Genomic DNA, 21,207 nt, shown 5'->3' on the forward strand with positions numbered 1-21,207 from the left:
CCACACAGGGCTCGTGTGTGAGCACACGCACTTTTAAATCACCCTGTACATTTGAACACAAGTCAAATAACGAAACGCTTCAGGTAAGACTAACAACTTCAAATGAGCCAAGTATTATACGTGTGTATATTTTGTGGAGGGATTAGTTGTTGCTGAAACGTCTGATGAAAATATAGCAAAGAAAAAATATATAGAAATCAAAAGGTAGAAAATAACAAAAATCGGGGACAACGAAATATTACATAATCTACACGTTTTCCATTTTGTGTACGAAGTCCCTACAAAACGTTGACAGTGGAACCACAGTTCCGGAGAATTAGACGTAAATACGTCTATACGGAAAGGAAGTTTATATATTGGCTTTATTCTAAATATTTCCTTTATACATGCTTTACAATTGAGATAAGTTTGATTAAGACTTTGCTTATTTAAAAGATATAAGATTAGTAATTGAATTAAGAGTTTATAACATACACCTGATGACGGCTCTATGAAAGCCAAAACATGTCGAGAATGTTACATATGTAAATCGAGTACTCGATACGGAACAAAAGATAATATTTTAACCATTTAATTATCTTATATTACTTTATTGTGATTGACGGACAATTTTAATATATATTTTAATAATATTTTCGCTTATTTAACTTGAATTAGTTACGCTTAAGATGGGTTTGTGGCAGATGAATGTAATGAAATGTTTTATAGGTAACAACTATGCCGAGTAAACAGATGAGGTTTCCTAAGTAACATAACAATTAAGTTACACTTTTTCTTTTCACTTTTTGCCGAATGACACTGATCCTAAAATATAGACGTATTTACGTCAAACAAATTTTCTCTCCGAAGTTATCCGTCTGTTTTTGACGCATACAGTCACGTGACTGTCAAGGTTCATACCCCCCATATTCAATCGACTGCTGTCAAGTGACCTGCGTGTGATCAGCAGTTGATGACGTCTCCTTATCGACCGTACACAGCAAGGATAATAATTGTTGGTTTTTCTTCTCTGTTGCCAGCGGCGACATTAAAATCTAAAGATTTGCTTCATGTAACAAGTGGACAGATGAAATATAGAGAAAAGTCAACCAAACAAGGAAGGTTATGACGTCATGTCGGGAAGTGGTCTGGGCACTTTGTGACTGGAATTCCCGCAGAGTGAGAGAGACAGTGGATGTGCTGGCAAACTTCACAGAGTAACTGTCCCCTCCTACTTCATCACAGTTGTTATATTTGTAGAGGAGGGGATATTTCAACTTCACACCTTCTGACAAACCCCCCCCCCCCCTTCCGAAAGATGACTACAACCCGCCAGCAGTACACTTCTACACTTCCGTCAAGAAGGACCGACAGTGAAAACCGCTCCACAGAGCAGACCGACCAAAGGACCCAAGTCTTGTAATCGCCATGGAAACAACGTTGTTTCATATAACAGGTACGTGTTGTGGGTGTTTATAATCAGTATAGAACATTTCGAAATCTGTCACAGCAGTTTACTATTTCCATATAGACTTTTTTTTTTAAAAAAAAAAGAATTTAACGACGTCTATTTCTATAGAAACTCACGACTTTCTTGGATTAAAGTCACGGGTATGGGATGTCATGTTGGTCTTCTGGGTCGCAAAACCGCGCGGACTTGTAGACACGACACCAAAGTTTCGGAGTCACATACTGCTTCCAATTTCAGCACTGAAATTCGAAAGATTCCACCAAAACGTCGATATCGTCACATGGCCTTACAACCCAAAGACCAACAATGACACCTGTGAACCTCAAATCTCACACACATATGAGGTGTTTAGTACATAATTTCGTTAACTATTTAAAACACATGCACTGCCTACTTTAAAATTCAGTAAATCTGTGTTTTTCCTACAGAACGCACTTGTTTCGTATGATTCTCAGAACAACATAGATTATTTCCTTAAATAGCATTAACCAACCGATCACTGCCATGGAGACGTGTTGTTTTCTGTGAGGTAGGAACTTAATTTTTAAATATTTAGATGAGCTCCGTGTTTCATGTGGGTGAAACCGCTCTGGTTATTTCAAGAGACACTTTCAAACAGCTAACATAGCACAGTTTTATACTCAGATCCTCTGAATCGATACATTCACTACTTTGCACCATTGCAACATACGGATTTTTGATGTCGGCGGCTAGAAACATGTCTGTCAACTTTTCATTCCTCGACAATTAAAATTTCAGAAATTTAATTAAAATATAGATTATTACATAATTCTTTGGAAAGTTTCCATAGGCTGGATCTTTGGAGGCAAGCACTAAAAATTAAGAAATATTAATTTATTTGGTATCCCATTTTTACGTATTTGTTTAAAGAATTGCGGAACCATCAAATATCGCATGTGATATGCAAATGAACTGTTTTGTATGCGAACGAAGTTCAGCTGCTCATTCCAATGCCATCACTGCGTTCAAACAGCCTCTTAAACTCTCTATAGTCTTATGGTAACTATATGTCCCACCGGCTTCAATAATCAATAAATGTTCATTTTGTATTTACACGTCTCGTATGATTCTCACTGTGACTAGTGATTATTTCCTTAACATTAACCGATCGATGTTTGTAATGGGTTAGAGTTGTTTTCTTTGCGGTACGGACTGATTTTTTTAAACATTACTTAGAGGAGCTGCGACTGGAAGGGATAGGCACGTCGTGACACATCAATATTCTTTGTAAAGTCTGTCCACACTTCGTTTATGACTTTAAAAATACTATAAACAAGTGGGCAAGGCCTGTTCACGAGCCAAAGAGCTTACAAAGTCTAAAATCACACATTGGTTCAACCACAAGCCATGAAACGTAATCTGAACCACACTCAGCATATTACTAAGTACTTTACGGCGTGTTCTGTTCTAAGAAACACTGTGTGTACTTCCTGACTGAAAGTCAACAGGAGGTTTGCACTTTACCGCTACATGCTCAGCAAGTATTTACGTTCATTCCACAGTCATCAGAAGAGAAGTCTCGATTCTCACTCCGTAGAAGCCGCGGGCGCTGTTTCAAACCAGAGAAAATCTCAAGGCCTCTAATACAGACATGAACTATAAACAAAATGCATGGAACACATTCCTTCTTGAGAAGGCGCAGAATAGCATAATTCTCATATTACATACGATTTATGAAACACTCTGTATACAGTACAAAAGCTAATTTCGAACGTGTATTAGATACGTCACTGAATGGAAGCATATAAAAATACCTGTAAAATAATTATAACCTGGAGACACAAAATAGAATGAAATAGCTCCAGATAAGAGTCCTCTATGGCGGGCTTTTGTGACCACGGTGACGAAACGCCTGGTTCCGCAAAAAGCGTAATTTCTTGGTCGGGGGGGGGGGGGGGGGGGGGGGGAAACTCAATCTTGAACCGCGAGGTTAGGAAGTAACTGCTGATTTTTATACACATAGACACACATGCGTCAATATTTATTTAACAGGATGTCTAATAGACTGCGGTAATGCAAATATTAACGCTTAACTATTTCAGAGAACTGTTAAAATAATAGCGTGATAACAAAAGGGTTCATGAAATTTCTACCTACGAACAAATTGCACTAGGTAATGGCTGCAACATGATGTTAGTCAAAACAATGCTACAGGCACACTGGAGTACAGTTTCCACACGCGACATTACACGCAATGTGGACACATAAACATCTCTCTTCGGCATAAGATTTATAAATCAACTGTTACTACTTACTTTTTATTAACAAAAAAATAAACGCAGTGTTATATTTATAAGTTTAAAAAGATTTCTGTCTTCTGGGTTGTTGCGCCGTGTAGTCTGGTCGATGTTTACCAACGTTTCGGAGGTCATACTGCCTCCGTCATCAGGGCGAATATCAGACTACACAGCGCCACAACCCAGAAGACAGAAATCTTCATACTCACCGCTGTGAAAACCTCAAATTTTACATAACTTTAAAAAGTTTCCCTTTTCCCCCAATCATCGAATTTATCAGAAACTCATTCCTCAGAGAAGAACAATTATTCAGAGCGTTACAAACTGATCAGTAAATTTCAAATTTTAAAGACAAAATATTATTAAAACATAACATCAGTCCAGTGCCACATAGTAGCATTCTAAGAAAACCTCATGTTGCTCCTTGCGTCATTCGTTTATTTCGTTAAGTTTCTGAATGAAACTTTCTGGTTAAGCCTGGTCACTTGTGGTCATTCTAGTTCTGTCAAGTTTTCGGAAAGTAAACCGGGCTAATTGCTTCCTGTCACGTGACTGACAAGTCAGTACGATTTTCGTGAGTTGTCCGTTGCTTCTACCTTGATCTTCCTCTTTGAAATTGTTATTTATCACGCTACTTTATAATCTGTGACTGAAAACAGACATGCTGTGAAGCCTGAGACCAGCACTGACATCAAAGACCGTTCCTAAATTCTGTCACTCTGTTCCATTTGTAAGATTCTCACGCCCAAGCTCGCGAGAAACAGACCGTGCACACAAAATTTTTTAGTGAGACATCCCGAATGGAGAATACAACTTGTGAGACCTATGCGTAGATTAGAAGATAATATTAAAGTGAATACTACGGAAACAGTCGACTGGAATGAGTGGCTCTGTGAGAGACCGGTGGCGAAGCTATTATGAACACAGTAATTAACCTTCGGGTTTCATACAAGGCAGGGATTTCGTCACTATTATTGCATTCTCAACCAGTTTACTTCTAATCTGCAGGTGCCTTCTGCTAAGAGCTATAAAAGTGGGTTTTCCGATATTTGTAACACGCCACAATTTTTCAAAATGCCGATAAACATTTCTGCATGCAGGTAATCCAGGCTTCACTGACTTTCTATAAAACCCTTACAAGTATAACAAAGATATTCTTAACGCTTCACGAAATTTTTAACCTATGGACTGAACAGAAAGTGTTCAGCTTCACGTTCCAGCCGCTTTAACTCCAGTAACCCAATGCATAGGAAGCGGGGAGACACCAGGGCCGGTTTGGATACAGCGGTGGAAAAGAAAAAAAAATCCTGCCCCTGTTGGGAACAGAACCCCGGTCTTATAGTTCGCTTTATTGTTTAAACCACGCAGTAACAGTACGAACAAAAAAATTTGAGATTGTTATATGAGAACTGAGGTCTTTACAGCAGTGGATATTTCGATCGTGGTCCTCTACCCTGAAGATGGAAGCTATACGTTTCTCCAAAGCCCAAACGGAGTTACAATCCAGATGATCAGAATGGACATCTTCACTTCCATTAAGAACTTCAGATTTCAGAACGTTACAAACGTATCAGGAGCAATCAGGCGACGATGAAGAAAGACAGGATTCCTAAAATGGCGAAAGACCTAGGAGTAGGCAGAAAGGCAAATTTAACTTCTCAAAATGGGCTTCGAACTTCAGCTAGTTTTAAAAAAAATTCCCCACCCCCCCAAGATACATTTCTATTTCAACGACCCATGTACGGTCACGCCTACGAATTGATCAAACTGGGGGGAGGGGGAAATCAGACATGCTTTGTGGAACACAATGAAAAACGCAGTTATGGTACACACCATAAGGATATGTCGCGGCTGTGGACCAAACCACGACCATGGTATGAGCCTTCAACTTGTTTAACAGAGGGGAAAAAAAGTGAATGTTGATAATACGTCTGCAAGCTTCACTAACATTGGCTACATAACGCCATCAGCACTGCATAAACCGAACAAAAGCAGCAAGACAGGTAGTACACAAAACAATTATTGACCACAAGACAGTTGCCGGGGATTCCCCAGTCTTAAGCCTTAAAAAAATAATGAATCCAAAAAAGGTGAGGACACATCACAACAGGTGCCATCTTACTCTTCAGATGCCCATATTCGGAGTTCCAGCTCCAGCGTAGCGCTGTCGGCTTGTTTCCGAAACTAAATTCACGAATTCAATTACTGAGGACCTTTCAAACTAAGGAATTTTCGCGTTAACGCATTTGCGAAAAATAACACCTTGTCGACATGTTTAATGAATACTTCGTAAAACGAAAATACGACTTACACGAGTAATATATCGCCCCAAAGAGCATTTTTCAAAGTTCAATACTTTTTTCTTTTATCTCACAATAAAAACACAGTATAGAATATTTCAATTACAATTAATTTCTAATTAATTAATGCTGATTTTAGTAAACGTATATATGTAGTAAGAATTGGCTTTTCCTTATCAATACTTACATTTATATGTCTACGCATATACTACGTCAATTCCCTCTTTACGCCTACTGGACAGTGAAGTGACCACCAAATCAAGGAGGTTCATATTGCCAGTGTATAGCACTCATAGGAGATCTAAGAAATGCACACAAAATGTTTGTTGGAAAAGCTTAAGAAGGGAAGAAATGACCTCTTGGATGTCACAGGCGTAAATGAGAGGATATCAACTGGATCTTAGGGAAATAATTTTTGAACGCGAACGAAGTATGTGCGCCCAACCCAATAACCCAGGTAGTTTTTAGAACGACAAGCCCAGTGTTTGAGGACCCGCATAAAGCTTCCGCCCCAGTTCATTTATGATCACATCACGTGCAAACACGCGTAATAATGGCCACTTGGATATAAACCATCCAGAGAACGTCTCAGTCCTTGAACGAGCCGGTAAAAAAATACCAAAAAACAAACAAACACTGTACTCTCTTCCTCCATCTGGTAATTCCGCACAGAGGTACGTACATACGTTTCATGAAACACTCAATGCACGTCGAGGATGCATGCATTGTTCTTGTACCGAAGACTCACCACTCACTATTTAAGCCACCTCCAGGCATGCTATTTATGTCGTAAGGCTTCAGGCAACGATTAATGAATTGGAAATGACATCAAAACGCCCGTTGCCTAATTTGAGGTAATGTCCTCGCATTTGCTTGGAGAGACTGAGGAAACCAATGAGAAGGTAAAGTTATGACTCGACATGCTAAGAACGGCGCTACCTCTTGCTACTCGGTATTCAATTGGTCTAAGAGTGCTTCAAGCAACGGAATGTGGCTCCACCTTCAAATTGTTAAGTCGCGGACATAATGAGAATCGTGGAATGAGTCACTGATTGACAGTGACGTTGCAAAATGCCTACATGGCAAGAGAAAAAAGCCTGATGCTTCTATCAGCTCACTGGCTTCAGCAGATTACCTCGTGGGCAACGCACAAGGAAATTGTAGTTTCCTCTCTTGAAACAACAAGACCGGAGAGGTACAGCTTCTGCATTCCAAACAGGGATGTAAGCGGGAATTATTATTAAACTCCGGGCATTTTTAATCCGGGCACTGGTGAACCGCCATTATATAACAGATAATCTATATCTAAACTTGCCGGCTTGCCATCGCGGAGGCCCGGCTTAGCGCCCAGGTGAGATCTGTAGCGGACGAAGTGGTAATGGGACAGGTTTTTTCTCCGCGTCCTTCGGTTTTCCCCTGGAAATATCATTCCGCCGTTGTTCCATATTCACTCACATGTAATCTGGGAGATGGACAATCCCTCAGGTATACACAGACGTTGCCTCACCCCATCGCAACAGTAATTTGCCCAGGGTAGAATTGCAACACTTGTTAAAAAAACACTGACAAAACAAGGATGACAAGTGTTGGAAAACTTGCCACGATGGAAGTTGGTCACTTGACTTATCCAAATACTAATTAAACACCATAAAGCAGGATCCATAGAAAGAAGCTAGTGATAAAAGCCCCTATCCCGAGTCAGATAAATCCAATCCCCACTGTCTCGCCTTATTTCTTCGGTATTTATTTTAATATTATAATTCGGTCTTTTCCCTTCTGATTTGTCGACTAAAACTACTCCAACGATACTAGATGAAGAATGTAAACCCAATAACTTCTCATTTTGTAATTTTCTCTGCTAGTTTGTATCTCTGTGGTCCAAATACTCTCCATCTTTGTTAGCCAGACTCAAAAATAAATTCTTCCCTTCATATTTTATTCAATTTACGTCGGTTATTTGTTGCCCTTGGCATTCAGACAGGGTGAAAAAATTGATGGACATAATGTCTCCATCTTCAGAGCTGAAGATAGAGAGAGACATTGTTTCATCTAACGACGAGTCAAAACCCAGAAGAACATCTTCACCGCCGTCAGGACCTCAAATCACACATATGTATAACCTGAGTGTATAAAAGCTAGGGGAAATCAGAGGCATGCATATCTAATACCACTCATCCCAAAGAATCTCTATTATTTGAGGGGGGGGGGGGTTACCAAGGCTAGCCAAAAGCTCAGTTACTCTCCCCTGTCAACTCTGACCACACACTTCCTGTAAAATATCGCATTTCCCAGAATAACGCACAACTTGCTGAAGAACAAACATAAATGAGTTGCCAATCTTTGATACTAGAATTTCTCAAGAGATTGCGCTGACGTATCCTTCAACTGGACACGTAACGAGGTCATGAAAGCTTTATGGATGTAATCCTCAGGCAGCACATTTCATAAGCAACTTGCAGGAAATACTAACTACCATTTATTTCAGAATCTTCTGTCTTCCAGCCTCCTATCTAAAAATAGGTATAGAAATATTATAAAACACATAAACCATTACTTTAAACTGTTTTGCGTCGATGTGAAACCTGGCCTCTGACCTCAAGGGAAGGCCAAGGGACTGAGAATTCTTGAAAAATGGATGCTGAGTACGACGTACGGACCTCATAAGGGTAAAGTTACAGGGGGTGCAGAAAACTGAACAATGACGAGTTTCACTACACCAGATATTATCGGGGTCATCAAACCAAATAGGATGAAATGGGCGGGGTTGTAGTACGTAGTAAAACGTGAATGGAAGAGACTACTTGAGAGATTTAGGCGCAGACAGATATATAATATTAAAGTGACTCCAAAGAACTGGATTTATCTAGCTTAGGGTAAGGATAAACGTCAGGGTTACAGACAGTTAATTTATTAACCTGATGAGGTACTGTTAACTCTTCAAGGACTACACTCCATTGAGTTAAACTGCTTTATTTGTAAACTGCGGTTAAATCATTACACAAATCTGCAGCGTTTTACTCCGTATTACAGTTACAATTGTCCTTGAAACTTGTTGGTGCACTATCAAGAGGTAATAATTCAATTTTACAAATGATTTTTAAAATGGGCGTATCTTCACAGCCATGTTGCATAAAATGCAAAACAATTTTCTACAAGAAACGTTAAAATAGCTACCGGTATTCGACGCTGGATAGAATTACTGTGTGTGTGGACGTAATTAGCGCGGACCCACAAGGTTTTCCCCACTGGCACTCGAAATGATGCATGAATGTAGCGCTTTGACAAGTTCCTTTCACTCGACGAATATGGAGATGGTGACGACGACAAAGTGTTCCCACGTGCATTCAAGTTCTGGAGTTACTGCTGGACAACACAGTCGGCCTCGGAGGAAGAACAGAAAACGATCCCTGCCCTTCTCGGAATCAAACCCCCGATCACACACCCAGTGGCCAGGCACGTTACAGAATAACAACGGATGGAACATTTGAAAACGATTAAAGCAATCGGACTACGCTTCATAAAGTTTCCCGTATCAGAGGACTGACATCACAAAGAAACTTAAAAGCTGTCGAACACAACGAAGAACTAAAGAGTAGTCCACATCCCCCCCCACTTGTAACAGAATGTAATGAGCGCAAAACCTCAGGACGCAGACTCCTTCCTGAGATGCTGACAGTCGCTCAGCCAGTCCAGAAATTCCCCGTATTTTATGCCATTCCTGTTTAAACAAGAGCCCAGTATTGGTCTCTATCGCGAACGAGATGAATCCAATCCACACCCCACTTCTTAAAAAAATCATCTTAATATTATCTTTCCACCTACGCCTATACCCCAAGAAATTTATTCCCTTCTATTAACACAAAAATGGCTGTCGTCTGGGTTGTAGCGCCGTTGTAGTCTGGTACAGAAGTTTCCCGACGTTTCAGAGTTCCTGGTTGCTTCCTTCATCAGGGCAGCAAGAACCTGTGAAACGTCGGTAAACTTCTATACTAGACTACAACCCAGGAGCCAGCAATGATCTACACACCGCCATGGCGTGCCCATTTCATCCTCCCAAAAAACTTTGTAAAATAAGAAGACATCCCAAACGACAGCAGGCAAACACACAAAACGTGTGTGTGTTTATTGAAAATAAACAGAGAAGAGTTGCAGAGCGTGGCGCGAAGGCTACACACCAAGGCAAGCTCTGTAATTACACAAGGCCTTAGAGACATCTCAAGGTTTTAAAATATTCTGTATAGACACAGACGAACATTTGCGGAATGGAGATCTTCAATATTTTATGAAGCCATTCCTAATGTTTCTAAAGAGAAGCAAACTATACAGTCCGCTACATTTCATCCAGTCTTATTTTAATGATACCAGAATCATGTGGACACATGACTACAAGAAACTTAAAATATCACTGGCGCTCTAAATTAAACAGAAGATGAATTAATGGACCAATGTGAGTAGCCTACTGCACAGCTGTCATATTTACTCATTTAGAAAATCAGAATCAACCTCCCACAAAGATGTGATCTCAGTGCAAATACCCGTTTTAATTTCTACCATCATGATGACTAATTCTCAACCTTGCAACCAGCTTACCACCGTGAAACAGTGCAGTTATTAGTAAAATAATACTTTATTCATATTCAAAAAACCTAAAGCGATATTACAACTTGTTTGACCTAGACGGAACGATAATATTAAAACAGATCTTACAGAAATAGCGTGTGAGAAAGGATATTGACTGGATTTATGTGGCTCAGGATAGGTACAGGTGGCGGGCTCCAAACCAAAGATGCTATTAAACTCTCAGCAAAAAAATGCTCGACAAAGTTGTCTACCTAACGTCACGGTTGTAGTAGTCAACGACCTGCTCTGTATTCCACAGAACCCAGGTCTGAACCTCGTCCCAAGACTGGATGCTTCCAAGATGTGTGCATAAGAACACAACCTAGTGAATACTTTAATAACAGTTACAGTTACAGTTCATTTAATTGTTTTCCCCCAGAAACACCGAAGAAGCAAACTTAAACAAAGGAACGTCGCGATTCAGAGGTCAGTGTTCCTCTATGGTGTACCGGGGCGAACATATTTTAAACCTCGGCTCGGAAACAGACATAACCCGAGGTGTCTCCAGGCTCCACATCCTTCCCACGTATTACAACCCAGCCCATTCGATACTACACAAACCAGTGTTAACTTACAAAGAGAAGATAAACAATAATTTTAAATGCGGTCATTATTTACTTTTTAGGTGCAGTAATTCTGAGCTTAATAGTTCAACTATCGTCAGCCCAGTTCGCTAGCCTCAGAGAAAAAGATGAAGCAGAGAGTAGAGACCGATTCAACTTCTTTGACCTAGAACTTCTAAAGGTAAATTTCATCGCCGGTGACGGAGGTGACACGACAACAAATGCAGATTCCGTAACAATTCTCTTCCGACATACCGAATACTGCCCTGTTACTTTTATGATGGTCTCTGTCCAGCGCGAAAGAGGACTGAAGATAACAATAGTGGGGAGAAACAACATGGCGAACTACCGAAAGGAAAACCTGTAAATTGATATACAAATCTGCCTCGGCTACATATTTATCGCACTAAATGGCGCGCGCATCCTATATGCAAATAATGACAATGTATAAAACCATCGCTTTGAAGAGTAAACACTGTTTAAATTTTTCTGGGGATTTTAATTAAATTGTAGGCGTGAAAAACTGCAGTCAAATTCAGGATAAATCAATGGCATTTCAATTAAACCTGAATAACATGATAAATAATCCTAGTGATTTTGTCTCGTTTCTTAAAATTTTAGTTACTGTATAAAGTTATTAATATGGTAACTGGGGAAACTTTAAAAGGAACCTGCTGTTTACATTTTCGACCAACAAAGCACCATAAGGTATATCTTTACAGTCTGATGATCAGCTTTTTAAGCTTCTTTTGCTCATACCAGACTTCAACAAACTGTGGACTTCCATAACTATGCTAGAACAATTAAAACAATTATATTTGCCAATTTGAAAATACTTTGTATTTCTCTAACAAATCAGAATTCAGTAAGAGATTAAACTAATTTGCTACTATGTATGTTTACGGTGGATCTTGCATGTCAGCCATTCTAATTAACATTATTCTTTAGACCAATATCCTATACAGAGCCCCTCACTTGCATCATGTAAATGAAAATTTTGTTTTATCATTTTGCAGTCGCTGGCCACTTCTCAGCAGGGCAACTTGCTGTTCTCACCAGCCAGTGTGAAGGGTTCATTATCAATGGTTCTGGAAGGTGCAAGGGGAAAATCAGCCAAGGAGTTGAAAGAGGCTCTCAGACTTCCAGAAGACGAGAGAGCTGTATGGGCACATTTCAGCAATTTTCTCAACTCTTTGCAGGTAAATCCTATATTCCAATAAATTTTTACTAAAGAGAAACAGAGGATTTGAAACCACTTACTATAGGACTGCAAGGCAAGTTTTAAATCTGGGGTTAATGGCTTAGCCATATGCTACTGAAACACATGGCCAGCTGGACCATGCATACAATGTGACACTACGGCAACAACTGTGTCATATACAAAGTTTTTTTACATCAAATCTAAAACTTCTTGACGATGGTGAAGAGTCATTTGAATAAAAATTTCCTTGGATATTATCCATCGTCTAGTAAATATAAAATGTAAAACAATGTTTCGGAGATGGGACTCTATCTAGTGGGCCCAACTGTGTAGGAACCTGAAGACGGAGATAGAGTCCCATCTCCGAAATGTTGTTTTACGTTTTATATTTACTAGACGATGGATAATATCCAAGGAAATTTTTATTCAGAAGTTTTTTAATTTGTCTTAAATCTCATTTTGATTTGTGACTGTCGTTCCCAAGTATTTGAACTTGACCACAATATCAAAAGAATCATTAACTTTCCTCCCAATATGATTGTGTCCTGTATTTTGAGAATGAGATGTGCACATCTCACTTAGTTATTCTTTGTTTCCTTCTAGATTAGTGGAAATGTGTTGTAAGTAAAGCTACAATTTTTATGACACAGGTAAATAATCCATCTAACAGAGTGGAGGCAGCAAACCAGATATTCTTTTCCCACACCATCACTCCACAGCAGCAATATGAAGGTATACTCAAGAAACATTACATGACCGAAATTGAGAAGGTGGACTTCACTTCACCTGTTTATGCAGCGGAGTTAATTAACACATGGGTCAACATGCACACACATGGACAGATACCGTCTCTAGTAGACCCAGGTACTTATTGCTCACTATGTATGAAAACTGAATGACTGACTAATCCTTAGGTTATTTAACAATCCTTCCCGACTGAACAGGATACATAGCACTGAACAAGGTGGAAAGACTATGGATAACACATGAGGATTTAGGAGAAGGTGTTCATGGCCTATTTCAAGGTTGTATCCCAAGATCTGCTTGAACAGACTGAGGAAAATCACAAGAAACCCGAGCAGAGTATGCACACAGCATGTCATACAAACCTCCCGCCCCCCACCCTTCTGTCACCACATCTATCAGATACCAAGTCAAATCACATGGACGCATGCAAAATTCCTCAGTAGCTTGGTATTGTTTGAGTAGGATATTAAGGTTACAGTGAGCTGGACATGTAGGTTGAAGAGGGGCAATGTCTGCAGAGTATTTGCATGGTAAACACAGAAAGTGACCACACATAAATTGAAAAAAGAAATAGGAATTTAACACCATGATGTATTTTAAGGTTTTGAAGCCAAAGCTCATCTAAATAATATTTAAGAATTCAGCCTGTACCACAAAGAAAATGTGAGACTTCACCATTTCAAAGATCAGTTGGTTAATCCTGTTTAGAGAAATAATCCCCATTTATTCTGACAATCATATAAAACAAATACAACATGAAGAGTTACTGACTGTTGAAGTAGGCAAGACATAATAGTTTACTATTGAGGTATAAAGAATTAAGATAGTAAATTGCATTAATGTGAATTTGACTGAACTCTTTAAGTAATCAAACATTTGGTTTAAGCAGATGAAATGCCTGCGTCTCTTAATATGCAGCCCCACGGATAGTTTTTCAAATTTTGTTTCAAAAGAACTAGTCAAACGTTTACAACAATCCCTTCACATGAAGGCTCAAAATAATAAGTAAATATACCACTATTCCTCCATCTTCCATTTCTCTACTCAGTTAAGTAAGTAAAGAAACACATTCTCTTGTTAGTCATATGATGATCTTGCACTTAGATCTTCACCCAAGATGCCCAGGTTCAAGACTTTACCAGTCCAATGGAATAAAGCTATTACTGGAAAAGTTTCCTAAGATCATTTTTCCTCAAACTCTCTGGTACTGGAGCCCAGAAGTTCAATACTCTTCAATATTCGAAAGCCAGCCACTGACCTTGATGAGTAATTTCAATCTGTTTCCTTAAAATTCCACATTCTTAGCCACCAAAGTGACTACTTTCCAAGATGTTTCCCCAGATAACCTACATTTCCAGTACATTGTGATGTTTTTGATTTAACAATACTGACAGAGTGAAAAATCACAAAGTTTCTGATCGTAAACATTCTCTATGTTCCACTTAATTATCCGCCTTATGTCCAAATGTTTTCTTTAGCAATTAGTTTTCATATAACAGTACTTATTTCCTTGTTACCCTTCAAACATGTTTCATAAAAGCCGTTCATAAAATGGTTTCATATTAATCTTAGCATATGAAGAACAGATGAGGCATTTCCTGTAACCATATTTCAGTTTTATCCTGAATCTCAATTTTGTTTTTTGCTGTTCTTGGATATGACATGACTTTGGAAAAATTGCCAATAAATCACTGAATGACTGTAACATTTTACAGGCAGCCTCTCAGCAAATACTAAGCTAATGCTTGTCAATGCACTATACTTCAAAGGAAAATGGAAGTATGCATTTGACTTCGACAAGACATCAGTGAAGTGCTTCTATGTGGATGTGAACCAGTGCCTGGACTCATATTTCATGGAGAGTGTTAAAGTCTATAATTATGCCTATATTAACAACCTCCACGCACATGCAGTTGAATTGCCTTATGAGGTCAGTATATTAACCCTCTTACTCCCAAAGCCTATTTGCACTGTTCTGTTCTAAACATCCAAGCCAATTTTCACGTATTTACAGCTTAAAATGTAAATATTCACAAAATATTTTTACACAATGAAAAAAATCACACTTATACACTAAATACTGTAGATTAGGGTAAAATCTCGTAAATTCTACGTTATACTTAACTTATAAAAAATTTTGAAATATTGAAAAGTAATGTAAACAAATTCATTTTCTGGAGGCTAAATTATATATCCTTCTTCGTCACTCATCCTGCAAGAAAGAACATTTATGTCTGGATAATTTGATGAGTTTGGTGTCTGTACTGTCATCTGGTCCTGAAATACGACACTTTTTGTACGTCAATATACACGTACCTTCAATATCGGACATAGTGTCAGCAGGTGGGCCTGTTGTTTCTGGAGAACTGCCATAATCACTTTCAGTACAACCAAACTCACTTTCGGGAATAATGTCACTATCACTACCTAATCTATCCAACTAATTCAAAATGTCGGCGGCATCCATTTTTGAACTTGGACCAGTTATTGCCAAAGTCAGAAATCTAAAGAAACTAAACCTATATATAATAAACAAAAGAAAATAACGAAAAAATATCATATGCACTATATAAACTTCAAATAAAAACACAATTACAAAGCTAAACACTTATTTTAGCAAAAAATACAACGAAAACCACGAGCAATAATTGGTATCACGCCCCTAGGTCCACGTGGGAGCTCAACGAATTTCATTTGTTCAAATAATTTCTTTTTCGCCTACAAGAACGACCTGTTGAGGAAAATATGAACTAAAGTATAAACTACATATCTGATACATCCTTGCGTTGCCATCTGGAAGCCTTGTATGTAATTAAAACATCAGATTACGCAGAAAACGACGTTTCGGCCGACGGACCAGCCGACTGGTACTCATATGGTTAATCATCATGACAGGATTAATTTCTTACATCTAAAGATACATTGACTAAAGCAGTTAATAATCATTAAATAAATAATTTACATACAAGGTTCAATAGGCATAACAGCTAGAAACATCTTATTAAAATGAGGGTATAATGGAAGATGAAATAAGTAAAAACTATTTAACTTAAAAGTGACCTCCTTTCTAGAAAACAGAAATAGGTGCATATACATATTAATTATAATTTATGCTAAATGCTGATCAAAGTGGTAGTAGCATGTATTAATACAGAGATCATGGGATCAGATATCATTCATGGCATGGATCTCTCTTGACTTATTTTGTAAGAGCATAACCTTGTAATGGAATCCTATAGTGTGTCTAAAATATTTACCATTTCATAATTAATCCTTGGACTAGATAGCCTAATCAGTTAAAGCAGAAGGATATATCATTTTGTCAAGAAGTCTTGAATCTGAGAGGAAACTAGGACACACAACAGTACCAATCCGTTAAACTTAACTCCAAAGTAATAAGCATCACTAACTGTCACTGTATTTCTATGATTTGTAACAGGGTAACAAGTTCTCACTGCTGCTTCTGCTACCAAACAAACCAAATACAGCCCACCAACTGGTTCGTGACCTGACCCATGTTTCACTTCATAACATTGTGTCTTCTCTAGACGCCACTGAGATCTTGGTCTCAGTGCCACGGTTCAGTATCGACTACAGTACTGACCTTATTCACAAGCTTATTGAGGTGAGTGTAATAACCCAAAAGTAGAAATAACCACATATGCTGCCTCTTCATTTTACAAACACTGAATTACCAACTTTCCATGGTAACAGTTGAAAAATGAATATTCCTTTTTTGTACACATAATGGATTTCTGTCAAAATGAATACATTTGCACAGTTTAATCACACAGGGTGTATGTAAAATAACAGACAGTTATGACAAGGATATCAGTAATAAATTGCACCAATTTCAAACTGCATGTGGAAAAATACTACAAGAAAAGACAACACAAGACACAACTCCAATTTTAGCGACACCAACACTTATATTTATCAGACAGCGAGTATGACAATAAAAGATAACTGAAACTGAACATGTAATTCTTAAGGCAATCATAAAATGCAGAAGAATAGCTAGAGAATAAAATATTAATACATTAAAAACGTGAACATAACTCCACAGAGAAGGGTCCTTTTTGAGAAGGTAATAGTTGCTCAGCTAGTCAATAAATTACAGAACCTAAAGGTTTGTTACCTTGTCGGCCATCAGTTCCTATCCTGAGCCAGGAGAATCCAATCCATATATTCCAACTATATTTCCCCCAAGACTCACTTTTAATATTACCCTCCCATCTATGCCCTCATTTCAGTCTTTGCAAAAAATATTTTGTACCCATTTCTCATCTTCCCCATGCACAGTACATGTCCTGCCCAGCTGATCGTCCTTGATTTGATCATCATTATATTTGGTAAATAAATGGGTCCCATGTCATCACGGCATGCTACAGTCTTAGGTTGTGGCTATAGGTGAAAACTTCCAGATATGGAGGGTAGATTTGAATATACTGAATAAATACTTCCAGACAGACAATAAGGGGTGGCCCAACAGCCTGGGGATTGAGAAGGGGACTAACAACTCTTCAATGGGGAGAGGGGAAAAAGGGAAGCAAAAAATATTATGTACAGCCTTGGGTTTATGACAAGTCACACAGAAAATTATTAATTTGGTACAAAGTTATAAGATTTATAGTTTAGATGCGTCATGTTTGTGTTCAAAATTCAAATATATATTTATTATTCAAGTCTATACACAAACTTTTAAATTTAAAAGTTTGTGTATAGACTTGAATAATAAATATATATTTGAAAGTTGTAAGAGTATTGCAACACCCCCCCCCCCCCCCCCCCCCCGTTAAATTACGTTTTGTCTGTACTAATACTGTCTCTTTTTCAGCTGGGGATTCAAGATATATTTTCTACAAATGCTAATCTGACTGGTATGGTTCAATGGGGAAGCCATAATTTTCATATTTCAAACATCTTTCACAAAGCTAAGATTGAAATTAATGAAGAAGGGACTGTAGCTGCTGCAGCCACAGGTAAATTGTTCACAAAGTCTACACTGCCACCATCTTAGATAATCAGTGTATTACTTTACACCTTACTTTTAACAAGCTCAAACCAGACCGTATGTGGCCCATGATCTCTATGGTTCATTAGTTTTGTCAACAATAAAATATACTCAAAAGTTACGTAGACAATTCCTGAATTATGAGTAGTAGTATCTACAACACAGCTGATTACAGTAATGACAGCATCACTTTTCTTTCAACAGGTACCCTGATTGTCCCTTTAATAAGTATGAGTCTACCAAAACTGATCTTCAACCACCCATTTCTGTTCTTCCTCCGAAACACTGAAACGGGGGACGTTCTGTTTGCCGGCCGCATGTCACAACCTGAAGCAGCCAGACAACCTGTTGTGGGATCACTAAGTGAATCCGAGCTGTCTGAACTAACTCAGAGCATTTTCACTTCAAAACCAGCCACAGGAGCAGAAGTCCCAGTCAGCAACACCAACCAAGCATCAGTTCCTGCTGGCGGTACATTCAACACCAACTCAAAACCCCCTGTCCCTCAAATACAACCTACCATCAGAAACCATTATTCATATCCAAATAATGTAAACAATGGAAATAACTTTCCTTCATCAGCTTCTTCCCAGACTTATCGAAGTTCTCTCCAACCACGTTCAGCAAATAACAACCCATCTCAATCAAACACTGCACAGTATAAACCATACGGCAACAGTGAAATATACCATGCTTCTAATCCTGACACAGTTGGCGTACAATATGCTCACGCTCCTGTACAGTTTTCATCAATATCTGGAAGCTACGCATCCTCCACGAACAGTGCACAATATCCGTCAGACGTGAACAAAACCCCACAAACTGGTGTAAGAAACATAAATCAGAGCTACAACGACAGAATCCACTTCTCACCATAAGAACTGTACATTAAAATATTAGTGAGCATTAATTTTACTCCCATTTCAGAATCACATTTCACCTCTTTTTGCTTCATTATGTGATATAATGATTGGATCATTACTGTAATTTCAAAGCAGACGTGGGAAAATTTCTGTGCTGCAATGGATACCTGTTTTAGTAAATAACTGATATGCATGTGTTCTTATTTAAAAATAAACATTTAAATTTACACAGAATATTTAATATTCTCACTTTTCCCCTCAGGCTTCCTGACTAATACCCAATACACACCTCTTGCCCCATCCATGCGTGCCACATGCCCTGCCCATCTCATTCTTCTTGACTTATTCACCCTGACAATACTTGGGGAGGAGTAAGATAAAGATAACAAACATGATAAACTTAAAGTGGAAAAGACTGAAAGAAATGGGGACAGAATGGACAAAGAAAACTGACTGAAGGTGGCATGGACCTACAAGACAAAGCGAATAAGAAAGATAAAAGACAGCTGGAAAGAGGATTTTGTAGACAGTAGTACATACATAATGCCCCACTTAATGGTACCTGCATCTTGTCGTGGTGGTGGGGCTTGAGTACCTCAGTGACCCCAAGAGCTACTGGTAGGGCCTCCCTAGCCAGATTGGTCAAGGGGGAAAGGTCAGACTAAGACAGGTACCCTGGTCCTCCAGGTTGGGGGTTGGTCGCAAGGCTAACAACCTTGCACCGTAAAAAGAAAGATGTTTCGAAACCTCAATCAAAGCCTCGGACGGACGGACCTAACAGAGGACCGAATGGAAGAGGAGAATTGAGGAGGCCATGGACCGAACACGGACCGGAGAGCCATAGAAGAAGAAGAAGTACATACATAATGTCATATTTTTTAGAAAAACACTCTAGATACATACAGGCATACCTCAGAGATATTGCAGGTTCGGTTCCAGACCACCGCAATAAAGCTAGTCACAAATTTTTTGGTTTCCCAGTGCATATAAAAGTTATGTTTACTCTATACTGTAGTCTATTAAGTGTGCAATAGCATTATGTCTGAAAAAACAATGCGAGAACATTGCAAGAATTACCAAAATGTGACACAGAGACACGAAGTGAACACACGCTGTTGGAAAAATGGTGCTGATAGACTTGCCACAAACTTTCAATTTGTAAAAAAATGCAATATCTGCGAAGCAAAATAAAACAAGGTATGCCTGTAGTTGTATAATTGTTGATATTCCCTACCTTGTATGGTGACAGGTTCCACCAGCGCAGGCAGTTCAATACTGTCATCTCCATGCATGCACCATTCCGTCACGACAACTGGTTCATGGCCTGTTTTAGGTTTCTCATGAAGCAGCAGCCCATAAATGCGCTGCCTTAGTGGCCGAAGTGCCACAGCTGCTGGTGGTATATCTAATTCCCTGATGTCTTCCATAGGTGTACAAGATTCAAACATTTGCTCGTTCATCACAGCAAATACCTGATAAGGATTTTCACAGCAGACATGTCGTCTTCTTGCAAAAGACATCAGCTGGCTCCAATGATCTTTTGGCAAATCATCAACTGCTGAAACATCATTTTCATCAACATTTTATATCCCAAACATGAAGCAGGACTGCTATCACTAAGCCCCAATTTTTGACGAGCCCTCTGAAAAAAAAGCCTGATCTCACTAAGCTTAAAAAATTTATATCGCGTATACTACGTGGTGAATGCAAAAATTCCATTCTTTAATGACTTGTCACCTGCATGAGGTGTGGCAATATGAGAACAAACCTTGTTGAACTGGTTGCTGTTGAGTGCAATAACTTCGAATGCTGGTATTCAGTTTCTCTGCCTTGTCTTTGGATCCTAAAACTCTTTGGGCAATCGCAGGCATGGCCCGAAACATGTCCTGGCCACATGGCAGAGAACGCACAAACCTTGCCACATGCCTGAAGAGATCGTCAAAAGGAATACGACGGTTCATGTTATACTTTCTCCCACCTCGATAACGACAGATATCATAGTGGAATTCCTGTAAAGTGAACAAAGAACAGATTTTCTTCAGTTGCAATTTTTGAGATTTTCCATTCACAAATTTAACAATATGGTGCAGAATCTTCCTTAAGGAGCTAACAGTTATTCATCTGGTCAAATTCCTTGTTCTTGTTGAACTAGAACAGTGGTCCCCAATGCGGTGCCCGCGGGTGCCATGAC

At 38.9% G+C, this 21,207-nt stretch overlaps 2 protein-coding genes across 6 annotated transcripts in view; one reads left to right on the forward strand and one right to left on the reverse strand.

Annotated features, from left to right (window-relative positions):
* The window catches only part of LOC110838757 (constitutive coactivator of peroxisome proliferator-activated receptor gamma), an 88,073-nt gene that overhangs the window by 63,663 nt on the left and 3,203 nt on the right, over window positions 1-21,207 (reverse strand). For 3 of the 4 annotated variants that reach the window (XM_087347578.1, XM_022082302.2, XM_022082300.2), the window contains exons 4-5: window positions 20,785-21,025; window positions 20,251-20,574 (exon numbers count right to left, since the gene is read on the reverse strand). In XM_087347578.1, the coding sequence (XP_087203704.1) occupies window positions 20,251-20,574; window positions 20,785-21,025 (565 nt within the window). The remainder of the gene's footprint in view (window positions 1-20,250; window positions 20,575-20,784; window positions 21,026-21,207) is intronic. The other variant, XM_022082303.2, reaches the window with a different exon arrangement.
* Window positions 1,280-19,250, forward strand: LOC110838758 (serine protease inhibitor 42Dd). 2 transcript variants are annotated; one of them, XM_022082304.2, is made up of 8 exons: window positions 1,280-1,435; window positions 11,254-11,372; window positions 12,208-12,390; window positions 13,043-13,256; window positions 14,855-15,069; window positions 16,579-16,764; window positions 17,977-18,121; window positions 18,358-19,250. In XM_022082304.2, exons 1-8 carry the CDS (start codon window positions 1,408-1,410, stop codon window positions 19,029-19,031), a joined length of 1,764 nt encoding a protein of 587 aa, XP_021937996.2. In that variant the 5' UTR covers window positions 1,280-1,407; the 3' UTR covers window positions 19,032-19,250. The 2 variants fall into 2 exon arrangements, with proteins under 2 accessions (XP_021937996.2, XP_021937997.2); XM_022082305.2 differs by lacking the exon at window positions 11,254-11,372 and having other exon boundaries at window positions 1,298-1,435.

This window comes from Zootermopsis nevadensis, unplaced genomic scaffold (genome assembly GCF_977971745.1).
Source record: "Zootermopsis nevadensis isolate Lab colony 2312 unplaced genomic scaffold, Znev_1.0 Znev_ptg000012l, whole genome shotgun sequence".
Classification (NCBI taxonomy): Eukaryota; Metazoa; Arthropoda; class Insecta; order Blattodea; family Termopsidae; genus Zootermopsis; species Zootermopsis nevadensis.

What these genes read in the sequence shown, in the direction of transcription:
- LOC110838758 (XM_022082304.2), top strand. Translation starts at nt 1,408, where the DNA reads ATGGAAACAACGTTGTTTCATATAACAG. An exon ending in AACGTTGTTTCATATAACAG is followed by an intron (nt 1,436 to 11,253) that starts GTACGTGTTGTG and finishes TTTACTTTTTAG; the next exon opens with GTGCAGTAATTCTGAGCTTA. An exon ending in TTGACCTAGAACTTCTAAAG is followed by an intron (nt 11,373 to 12,207) that starts GTAAATTTCATC and finishes ATCATTTTGCAG; the next exon opens with TCGCTGGCCACTTCTCAGCA.